This window comes from Phoca vitulina, unplaced genomic scaffold (genome assembly GCF_004348235.1).
Source record: "Phoca vitulina isolate PV1807 unplaced genomic scaffold, GSC_HSeal_1.0 scaffold79, whole genome shotgun sequence".
Taxonomy (NCBI): Eukaryota; Metazoa; Chordata; class Mammalia; order Carnivora; family Phocidae; genus Phoca; species Phoca vitulina.
This window is the reverse complement of record NW_022589782.1, coordinates 1974139-1985125: the sequence shown is the minus strand read 5'-3', so window position 1 is coordinate 1985125 and position 10987 is coordinate 1974139. Positions and strand designations below refer to the sequence as shown.

Here is a 10987-nt window from a genome sequence, read left to right as displayed (position 1 = left end):
TACATCCGTGGTGTGCGTGCGTGTGCAGTGTGTGCCTGTGTGCGCGTTCATGTGTGGCGTGTTTCCACTTTTTCCCCTCCTATCACTGGGACTGATGCGGTTTGCTTGGTGGTTCATCTCTGCTGAGTGACTTGACTGGACTGACCCTGCAGTTGATCTCCCCACGCTGCGCAGCCTCTGATTCCCTGCTCAGGGAATGCACGTGTGCGTCTGTGGTGTGTGGCCTGGAGGCTGCAGTCACATGGCGGGAGTTTACGGTTTTGCCCACTTGCAGCCAAGGACTGGCAGCTTGGGTCTCTCCTCTCCATCTCCCCAGAGGGCAGCTGAGCCGTGCACACGGCCCCCCAGATTTCAGGGATGTGTGACTTTACCTTTAAGCCTGGCTTCCTGGGAGCTGCTCTTGCATCGGAGTTTCTTGTTGAACCAGTGTTTGGTTCAAGGTTGTGCTAAGGCCCCTAGCGCCCGTGAGCTTGTGCCCTTTGGTTGATCGAGGCGCGGTGTGGAGAATGTTTCCAAGTCCACCCTGAGCCTGCTCCTGGTGGGTGTAGTCTGATGCTTGCAGGCAGCCTCCCTGAGCCTCGGACTTGACCGTGACCCCAGGAAGGCTCTCCCGGGCCTGTTAGAGTTCCTCTTGCTCTGCTGGTTAGCTTTCTGCTGCAACGATCGCAGAGCTGGGAGGGCTTTATAATTGCTCCCCACCACGTCACCGTGGTCTTCAACTTGGCACTGGAATCAGGGAGGCATGGGGATGCTCCATACCCGCTAAAATAAAGCCAGTCCCCTTGGGCTCAACTGTTGGCCTGCCTCTCCCTCCGGGAAGGACCTCTGTGCAGCAGGGATGGCCGTGTGTCCCTCCTGGAGTGACACCCCTACTCCAGGAGGGGGCACTGGCCTTCTGGGCCGGACCTTCCCTGCGTGGAACCTCTGCCCTACAAGCAAGCCAGCATCGGGGAGTCCGGGACCCAGATTTCCTAGCCTGCCTACTTACACCCTACTTCTCAGAACCGTCCCCCCACCATTCCCCACCATCCTGCCTGCACCCTCCTAGAGCGGGTCTCTCTGAAGTAGTTTCTGTGGGATGGAGTTTGGGGGGCGTGCGGTGCCCGGGACTCCCACTGTTCTTCCCCACATTTAGTAGATTTTCTTGAATGAATTGTTGCATGCCTCTATTGTTGTATGCCTTTAGGTCAATTTCCAGAAACCTCAAACAATTGTTTTGTAACTTTCTGTGTTCAATGGTTGTTGAAGAGACAGTTGCCCGAGCTCCTCACCCCACCATTCGGGAAGACGGCTCTCAGATAGTGCAACCCTTCCCCACTGTCACCATGTACTGAGTCCCCATAGGCCCCTGCATCTCATATAGACACGCCATGTCTTCTCCCCCAGTGTATGTAGACTTCCGGTGCTTTTAAAAAATCTGGTAGAGGAATGGGTCCTCTGTGGTCCAGGAAGCTGAGATGGAGAGGGTCCGTGGCGTGACCCACGTCGCACAGCTGGCACGCAGGCCTGGGGCTGCTCCAGGCCTCGCGGGACTCTGCCCGCAGACCGCCCTGCCGCCCGCCTGCAGTCCCTGGGGTCCCGCCTCGCAACAGTCCGGGGCAGTGTAGCCCGCCAGCCTGCGGCGGCGCGGATCATGCTCAGGGAACCGGCCATCGGTGTGTTCGCTGTTTTGAACAGTCTGTGGTCTCTCTCCTGCCGACCGAAGGGGCGGGCCTGCGGCGGCTCTGCGGTTCCAGACGTGGCTGGCAGGGCGCAGGTGGTGGCCCATGGGGGGGACTGGCTGGGGAGAGGGCGTGGTGGGCGAGCACCCCTGTTGGAGAGGGAGGTCACTTGGTTTTATCTGCCACACACATAACCTCATTCCCTCGTCGAGCCTTCAGGTCATCACACAGTTTTCAGGGTTTTATTCGGAACAAGTAGTAATGACGAGTGTCCACCAGAGAAACCTGCTGCTGCTCTGTAGTTTCAGCAGGTTCACACCCGCCGTTGGCAGGCGCGTCCTTTGCGATGCCAGGGCACCCAGACGCGGTCGCCACAGTCGCTCCTCTGCTCTTGCCTTCCCCTGCCTTCTGTTCCTAAATGTTGCACGTTGTATTCATACACTTTGCTCAGGGAAAACTCTCTCTAATTGGCATGTGCTATTTACCCCTGAAAACGTCACCTGTTCAGTGACATCGAAAACCTAAGTCCGTGGCTGGTAAAAGATCCTGCTAATCGGAGCACACTTCCTTCCCCGGCCCCACGTCACGCCGCACCCTTAGTCCGGACTCTGTTTCGGACAGCTGGCACGGGATGCTGCCCCTGTTTCGAGTGGACCTTCAAGCTGCTAGCAGTGTTATTGTTTAAGTGCTGATCCTCAGCCCTGCAGAGGATCTGTGTGCTTTTCAGAAGGCAGCAAGTCCCGCTGGGATAGGAAGTGGGTTCCACCACAGCACGGACGGCTCGCTGAAGTACGCTGAGCCCAGCAGCCTGACACAGATCGTCGGTTCACAGGAGGGGCGTGCGGTCCTAACTCCCAGCAGCAGCTTCGTAAATCAGCAACACAACAGTCTGAAAGGATTTAGATTTTGTTCCTCCTTTCTGTCTCTTTTTTTAGGATTTAAACTTGAGTTGGTGAGTTACATGGAAACACTCTTCTCTTGAGAAACGACATCCTAGTTCTGGAATTACGTGTACAGATTTTATCCCCTCCCCACAGGGCCAGGGCAGGAAGCTTTATGAGTCCAAATAATGCATGTCTTAATGAGTGTGTTTTTTTAAAAATAACTTCAGCTTGTTCTGATCAGGATCCACAGACTCCTCATGCTTTGATGTGAAGGTGAATGAGAGCACATTTAAACAATGTGGAAAACGAAGTCCTTTTATCCTGAACTGTTTCTTTAGCAACAGTACCCAGCGATTCCGTGCAAATGGTGTCGCTAGGTGGACAGACACGGAGCAGCCCTGCAGGCAGAGTCTGCTCTGTGTCCCCCACCCCTTCGTTCCGCTGGGCTGAGCCGTCTGGCTGCCGCCTGCTTACTTTGACTGGGTTTCTTGAGTCTCAGCCTCCGTAGCTGTGGCTCTTTCCACCTTGTGTGTAACCGGGGGAAGCCAGGCAGGTGCCCTAAAATCTCAATGTTTGCATCTCTTCTTCCAGGGAGACGACAGTCTATCTGCGATTACCTTTGACTCTGACTTTGAGACGGTGAGTGTGGTCGGGGGGCAGCCGCTCATCCCCGCGCTCGTGCTTTTGCCCTTGCTCATGTTACTGAAACACATGCACCAGGTCATTCCCCACAAATGTCGAGCTTAGAGCTGGAATATAAACTCCACATGCTTCTCAGCACCTGAAAAGTTTTGAGCCCTTCATTGGATGTAAACGACTGTGGTTATAATTTTAAGGCTTGTATCCAGGTGTCAGTCCTGAGTGGAGTATATTTGAGGCAGACGGTAAGCTCCTATCCTGGGTCTGGTTTTGGCTACAACCCTCTGGTCCCCCCGGCCCCCAGTCCTGACACGTGAGGGGAAGGAGAGGGCTCCGGGAGGAGATAGGAGACCCTTTGGCAGCCGCAGCCCTGGCACTGCATGTCCTGGCCGGATGGCCCCCAGGGTCCCTGGGATGCAGGAGCTAGCCTGAAGGGAGAGTGGACAGCACAGGTCCCCAGGCAGACTAGCCCCCAGCTTGGCCTCTCTGCATTCACGTGGGAAGCTGTGCTGGGTAGAGAATGAAGCCTTCCAGCCACATGGTGAAAGACGAGCCCAGGCAGCATGTCTCCAGCAGGCAGAGTTACCGACGGACCTCGACACAGAGCCCTGAAGGCACGTGGCACCAGCAGATCCCCATTCCACCACAGCTCTGTGCACTCAGGGGAGCCTCTCGGGCCCCTTGTCTGCCATGAGGGACCCCCTGCAGCGTGAGGGATGCCCCCCTCAACACCACCGAGGATAGGGGCCTAAGATGCTCCCTGAAGTAGGGATCCAGCCCGTCTGCTGGGTAAAATGCACAACACAGAACTCCTTGTTTCCGCTAAAAGGGAAGTGAGGGGCATTCTCTGTCTAGTGGGAAGCAGTTGAGGAACACAGGCATGGAAGACGTGTCATTTCCCCGGGCACGTAAGTAGTGGGTAGGAGAACTCACTGGCATCTGGGTTGTCCCCGGGGACGGGATTACGACAGGGTCATTCCTCTGCTGCACCTTCCCTCCCCAGGGGGATTTGCGGGTGCCTTATTCACAAGGGTTTCTTCTTGCCGAATCCGCCGTCGCGCACGGGCACAGCGTGGTGCTTCAGATGCTGGCATGAGCACAGTGGGCTGGTCGCAGATACGCCATTTGTGGGGTATCTTCAGTCTGCACTTACGCAGTGTCGCCAGGGCTCCCAGGGACCCGGCTCAGCCAGGGCGCGGCACCGGTCACCTTTCCTGGGGTCGCCCCACTGTGCCATGGGCTTTTTCCTTGGCTCAGACTGCCCACAGGTCTCTGCTGAGTTAATCTCCTTCTCACTGCCCTTGCACCTGCTCCGAGCCATCCCGAATATACCCAAGCTTCACCACTGGGGCCGCTGGGCTGCTCCGGAAGGCTCAGCGTGCTTTACCTCGTTTTTCTTTCTTTCAGAAAGCAAAAAGGAAAAGTTTCCACAAACCTCCACCCACATCACCGAGTAAGTATGACCAGGCCCCTCATCTCTCAAATTTCTGCAATTTAACACAGAAAATGGTTCTCAGAAGCTGTCCTTCCCTGGTGTCTTGGGAGAAAGATCACAAATGTCTTCTTCAAATACTTGGGGTCATTGAAATGCAACACTTCCACCGCTGGGCTCCGTTTTGTGTTAGGGTCTTGCGAGCTGGTGCTCTTGGGGTCCCCACCTTACCCCGTGGCCCCAGTAGTCCCCGATTGAGGAGGCCCTCGAGGCGCTGAGGCTCCTGAGTCACTGTCCCTTGAGCCCCCGGCAGATGCTGTGTTTCTGGCCTCTTGTGCTCGCTCCCCGCCCTTTGAACCCACTTGTGTCTTCGGAACGCTGCCGCGGCCGGAGGGCCTCATCCCCTCCTGAGTCAGAGCTGCCGTCGGCACACTGGGCAGGTGTCGTGGTTTCCTGTGGACTTATCCTGGCTGCGTCCGCTGGGTGGATCTGTGCTCCCCGTCCTCAGCAGGGGTGGCAGCTCTGTCCGGGAGACACCATCCTTGGCTGTAGACAAGTAGGCGGCTGCCCGTCGGGCACGAGGCTGCAGGGGTGGGTCCTCTTCTGCCCGGGCGGCTGAGCTGAGCTGAGCTGGGCGCCTTCTGAACAACAGACAGTTACTTCTCACAGTCCTCGAGGCCAGAAGTCCAAGACTAGGGTGCCAACTTGGTTGGGTTCTCGTGACTGTGCTGTGGACAGCCACCGCTGGGTGGTATCTCCCACGGGGGAGGGGATGAGGGAGCTCTGTGGGGTCCCTTTTATGGGGGCACTCATCCCATCATGAAGGCCCTCGCCCATCATGAGCTAACCATCTCCTGCAGGCCTCACCCCCTCATGCGGTCACAGTAGGGGTTAGGTTTCAGCATAGGACTTGTGGGGCGCACAAACGTTCAGTCCGTGGTGCATGGGGTCCGTTTAGACAGCCAGCCAGCCTCTCTTATTCTCCGCCATTCTGACATTGCTCTAGGGTTTGGTTAGCCGCATGTGAATTTTATGCTTAGGAATGTCGTTATGACAAAGTTTAAATCCTGGATTGGCTTCCTTTTGCTCGCCAAAAACCTGAGGCCATCCCTGACTTTATTACGCATGTATCTATGTTCCTTACATGCGTGTACATTTCAAACACACCGTGTCACGTGTATGATGCACTCAGAGAACACTAACGGACTTTCATATTAGCCCAAGAGAAACATAATTAGAAAGATAATTCCTGCCAAGGAAGGAAAGTATGTTTTCTATTACAAAGAAATATAAACATTAGAGAGAAAGCATCTGTCAGTTTGGATTTTTGATGTCCTTGCTCTCCTTCCATGGAGGAAACTGAGAATTGATATAAAGTAAAAGTGTGGTGTTTGTGTTTTAAACCTTCTATTTTAGAACCATTTTGTTTTAAGTCCTTCGTGGCTACAAGGTACCAAAAGTAAATATCACAACATCTTTCATTATTCTTACCGAAAGTCAGCATTTCGAGTGTTTAAAATCGTAATAATCAAATAGTTTTTATCTTGATTTCTGTAAACATCTGAATTGTGTTTCATGTAAGTTACAACGGTGAGAACCCCCAAATCACAACTTGAGGGGGCTGCTGAACCTCAGTGGCTCGGCGTCTCCCTGCGCTTTCTCCTGGCAGCCTGGCGGGGAGTCTCATCCTACACCGGCACTGATCATGGGTGCCCTGCTCCCCACTGACCTGCGTGTCCTGTCCCCCGCGCGCTTGTGCTTCTCTGCCTGGGCTGGTATTGCCTCTCACTCTGGCTGGCCAGGTCTCAGCTCCGGGGCCCGCTTCCCTCGCGCCTTTCAGAGCATGTGTTGAGCAGGTGTGCTTCTGTCTGGATTCCTGGGCCGTGACAGCAGTGACTGCGTGTCCTGTTCACGTCACAAGCGTAGCTCTGGAATGCCTAAGCCAGCTCCACGTGGGTTTGTAGCTTGCAGAGCGCAGGGGCTGGGTGCTTGCCTCCCTGCTCACCACCGTGCTTCCCGGCCCGTTTCCTTCTGCCTTTCCTGCTTTGGTCTGTGTGCGTGCACATTTCCTGAGGAATTCTTACTATTCATTGATGAATCACATACATTTAGGAGGGAAATGTTACTTGGGGAGCTGTTTCCCTGATTGCTAATTTACTGTATAAGGGAGCACTTAAATGGACAAAGTTTGGAAGGCCTTCAGCTGTCCCAGTGAGCAAAAATGCGTCCAGGTCTAGTGAGTCTTTATTCTCCTGTTCTAAATAATAATGGGACATTTCTCATAAATTTTGAAGCCATGGAAAAAACATAGAAATTTTTAAAAAATTAAATATATTAGACTTAGGTTTTTAGGACCTGCTCTAGACAGATATTTCTTTGCTAATTATCAGCATGTTTTATGAATAAGTTTTCACATAAATTTGCTATATCTTCCATAATTAAAGAGATGAAATTCCAGATTAAAAAAGGACTTTAAAACATTTCCCTTGTTTTGATAACAAAATAAAAAATGCCCTGGAAAGGTAATTTTTTTCTAGATTTTTTTTTTTTAAAGATTTTATTCATTTGACAGAGAGAGACACAGCGAGAGGGAACACCAGCAGGGGGAGTGGGAGAGGGAGAAGCAGGCTTCCCGCCGAGCAGGGAGCCCGATGTGGGGCTCGATCCCAGGACCCTGGGATCATGACCTGAGCCGAAGGCAGACGCTTAACGACTGAGCCACCCAGGCGCCCCTCTTCTAGATTTTTTAAAATATTAAGTTCTTGATATTATTGCTTATGTCACTGTGTAGCAAAATGAAAAGTTTTTTACAGTGTCGAGTATAGAGGACACAAAATTGTGTGTTAACTATAACCACGACAATGTCGAACTACACACGCATTGTAAAACGTCAAATATTGGCGGAATTATGGATTTGCATTTTTAGATAAATTTCCCATTACGTTATGTCTTTATAACAAAATTTTTTTTAAAATGTAAGTATATATACATATCATGACTGTGTTTTTTACTTTTGTCACAGTAGTCTCGTGAATATTCTGTGGTACTGTTCTTGTCTCTCTCAGACACTTATGTTGAGGGGGCATTGATCTCTTGCACCTCTGAAACTGTATGTTGACTTTCTAGAGTCACCTTATTACTCTAAGCCGAGAAAAGTGGCGTCCTGGAGATCTTTGAGGACGGCAGCAAGCATGCCTCTTGGTAACAGAATGTCCTTAACCCCACAGAAGCTGTGGCTGGGAAGCTCAAAGCAAGGTACGTGGTCGCTCCGACAGAGACCTTTCCTGCTCCACAGGAGAGTTTTAGGAATTGCAGGTGGTGATTTAAGATAGAGTTTGTGATATGACTTATTTGAATGACATTGTTTTTAATCTTCTCAAAGATGCTGATCAAGCCTCGTAACCTTTCCGTGACGTGCAGTGTAGTTCCTGACGGTTTGCGTCTGTGACGCTGTGTCCCTTTGAGTCTTAGGATGTCTCAGCACGGCTGGCCTGGCCTGTTGGAGACAGCTCCTATCGGCTTGCACGAGCCAATGGTTCCATTTTTAGGAATTTTGTGAGCTGGTCGATGGCACACTGACAGCTTGAAATTGGACGTGGTGGGAATATTTATACCAGGGAAATAGGCAGATGCTACCAATCTGGGCTTCCTTTGTCTCTTGAGAGCTGCTTATTGAACATTTATCAGCAAAGCACTGATTGCCACTATCTGCTGGTTGACTTAAGCTTTCTTCCGCCCAGGAAGATTGATTATTAGAGGCAAAACCTCCCGTTGTGTTTGTGTGTACCTGTCGTGTTAAATCCATGCACGTTCAAACCAGGAAGTCTGACCCAAGCCCTGAAGTCAGACCTGACCTTGGAGCATGCACGGACCAGCCCCCCCAGCAGCACGCCCGACTATCTGACAGAAGCTTTAAGAATGAAGAGGTCAAATCTCAGGCGTTCTGCCAGCAATGGTGAGCATGGTGATGGTGACAAGGCCACACATAAGGAAAGGCAGGAGGGAGAGCGCAGGGTCTGCTTTGACTCAGTGAGACTGGAGCTTCCTGTGCTGGCTCCGTCCCTACGAGGTCATGGAGAGAGGACAGGGGTCCTGCAGGTCCACTCTGCCCTTCTAGAAAGTAGCTTTCCTAATGTGGACGGTGGCATCTTCCCAGGCTCCCATGGGGCCCACCTTCCTAAACTTGGAGTCGTACTGAAATCTATCGGATACACAGTCTTAGAAATAACAATTGCAAATAAGGAAAAGCCCACATCTCACCAGAAAAGCTGGCTCTGTTGTCCTGTCTCTGTCTTCCTGCCTGGTCTTCATCCACGTTTCCTGCCTGGCTCTTCCTGCCGTCCTTGTGGACCTCCGCCGGGAGCACGGCGGGCCCTTGTCGCTGTGACCCTGAGCTGACCCCCTTCCTGTGTTGGCTGGCTCCGAGTTCTACTTTAGGCTTGAATGTTTTAGAGTCTCAATATATTGGGTATCACGCTGAAACCAGAGTATGCTTCACTGTTTCGACATGGGAAGGGGGATTGTTTATTTGTCTTTTTGTTTTGTTTGTTATTTAAAACCTGAACGTACCACTTCTCCTTTTGACCCCTTCTTTCCTTTTCCTGCAAGTAAGCCCTGTGTTCACACCTTTCCGTTTCCTCCTGCTTTATATTTCTGTATTGCCATCAGTTTTGGTCTCCTTAATTTGGGTGAAGTATTGTGGTCAGGCTAAAAATGTTGAAGTATTTTTGCTCCTTTTTTTTTAATCCTCCTTTTTTAAAAAGGGTAATTTTATCAACTTCCAGGTTTTCCTTAAGGTACAGCCAAGAATTCTTTCTGCTGTTGCAATGATCTTTTCAGACGTTTGTGTGTCGTCCTCTAGGTCATGTTCCCGGGACCCTGGTCTACAGAGAGAAGGAAGACATGTATGACGAGATCATTGAGCTGAAGAAGGTAATGTTACTGTCTGTCCCTTGCTGGTTTTGGATAACGAGAGCCTTCTGCAAGGACAGGTAGGACGGTCAGGGTCGGTGCTGACGTGTCTGCGCGGAAAGAACATGAGCTTTGGCGGGATGCCCGAGTTCGAAGCCCGGCCCGGTGCCTTGGAAGCTGGGTGGCCCACCTCGTACCGGCTGCGGGGGAAGCCTGCCCCTGCGTCAGCGCCATCTCTGCTCTGCTCCCGCAGCATGGCAGGGCGTCAGGGGAGACACGGGCTTGACCTCACAGTCCCTCCGCACAGAGATTTGGCATCGGGGGAGGTCACTGGTGTCGTTGTGTGTCTCTTCTGTGTGACCCGGACGTTCCGCGTGCCCTTGCTCGATGGGTCTCTACAGGAGTCTGTGAGGGAGCGCACACTGTTAGCCGCTTGAGACTCAGACAAGGTAGTGGTCTGTCCGAGCTCAACCAGTAGCAGAATGAAGACGTCCACCAAGGCCATCTGCCTCCCAAGGCCAAGGCTGCTTTTACTGCCCTGTGCTATCCTCCAGTCCCTGAAGTGTGAATTGCACTGAGATAAATCACTGTCATCCTCGTCACCTTCACCATAACCACTATGGCCACGCTGCTCTTTCATGCCCTTACACATTCTCGTGCCCCTAGAGAACAGGCCAGAGTTCACTCCCTTCCATGACGTTAGTCTCTTTCTAGCCCTACTGTCCCCTCCAGCCGAGCCGTATCTGGGGGACCAGGGCCCATCTGGGCACCAGAGGTTAAACAGGGTGTGGGTAGCCAGCACCCCCAGGGCACGGCCATCATGAGGAGCCTGCGAGGAGCAGGCTGGTCTAGGCTGCTGTGTACAAGACACAGTCCTTCTGTGTCAGTCCAGACCAGATGCTCAGATTTCAGGTAGAACCAAGAGACTGCGCTGCCGTGGGAGCGGCCCAGCAGTGAAGGTACCGCCCGAGCACCCATACTCCCTTGTCCTCAGAAATCGTGAGCAAATGTTGGACAGCTGCTTATCAGCGGTATGGTGGGGAGAACCCTTATTTTGAACTCTGAATCATCACTGCAGTAGCACCCTTGGATCTTCCTGGGGCTAGAAGTGGGTCCCTGGGTAAAATTATACTGACTTTATTCAAACTTACCATCACAGGCACCTGGAAAAAATCAGCCTAGGCTTCTAAATGCAGAGAGAAGAGAATTTCATTTCCATGACTCTGTGGCTCTGGGATCTTGAGCATCGGAGTCGTTTTTCTATGGCAAGTGATGCCTCAGTTTCCTGTTGAAAAATGGGGACCATAAAGGTGCAGTTTAACAGGGTAGCTATGAAAGTTCAGCAAAGTACCCGTGCGAGTATTCCACACCACGCCCAGCACTCAGCCAAGGTCCCGGGGTGTAGACCGTCCTGGGGAGCCCGGCCCTCAGCCAGGGTCCCGGGGTGTAGACCGTCCCGG

General features: G+C 52.3%; 1 protein-coding gene across 5 annotated transcripts in view; it reads left to right on the top strand.

Moving 5' to 3' along the window:
* Window positions 1–10987, top strand: part of IQCE (IQ motif containing E) — a 45639-nt gene that overhangs the window by 3128 nt on the left and 31524 nt on the right. For 3 of the 5 annotated variants that reach the window (XM_032394102.1, XM_032394101.1, XM_032394104.1), the window contains 5 exons: window positions 3137–3184; window positions 4592–4637; window positions 7743–7871; window positions 8437–8571; window positions 9478–9548. In XM_032394102.1, the coding sequence (XP_032249993.1) occupies window positions 3137–3184; window positions 4592–4637; window positions 7743–7871; window positions 8437–8571; window positions 9478–9548 (429 nt within the window). The remainder of the gene's footprint in view (window positions 1–3136; window positions 3185–4591; window positions 4638–7742; window positions 7872–8436; window positions 8572–9477; window positions 9549–10987) is intronic. The other 2 variants (XM_032394103.1, XM_032394105.1) reach the window with 2 other exon arrangements.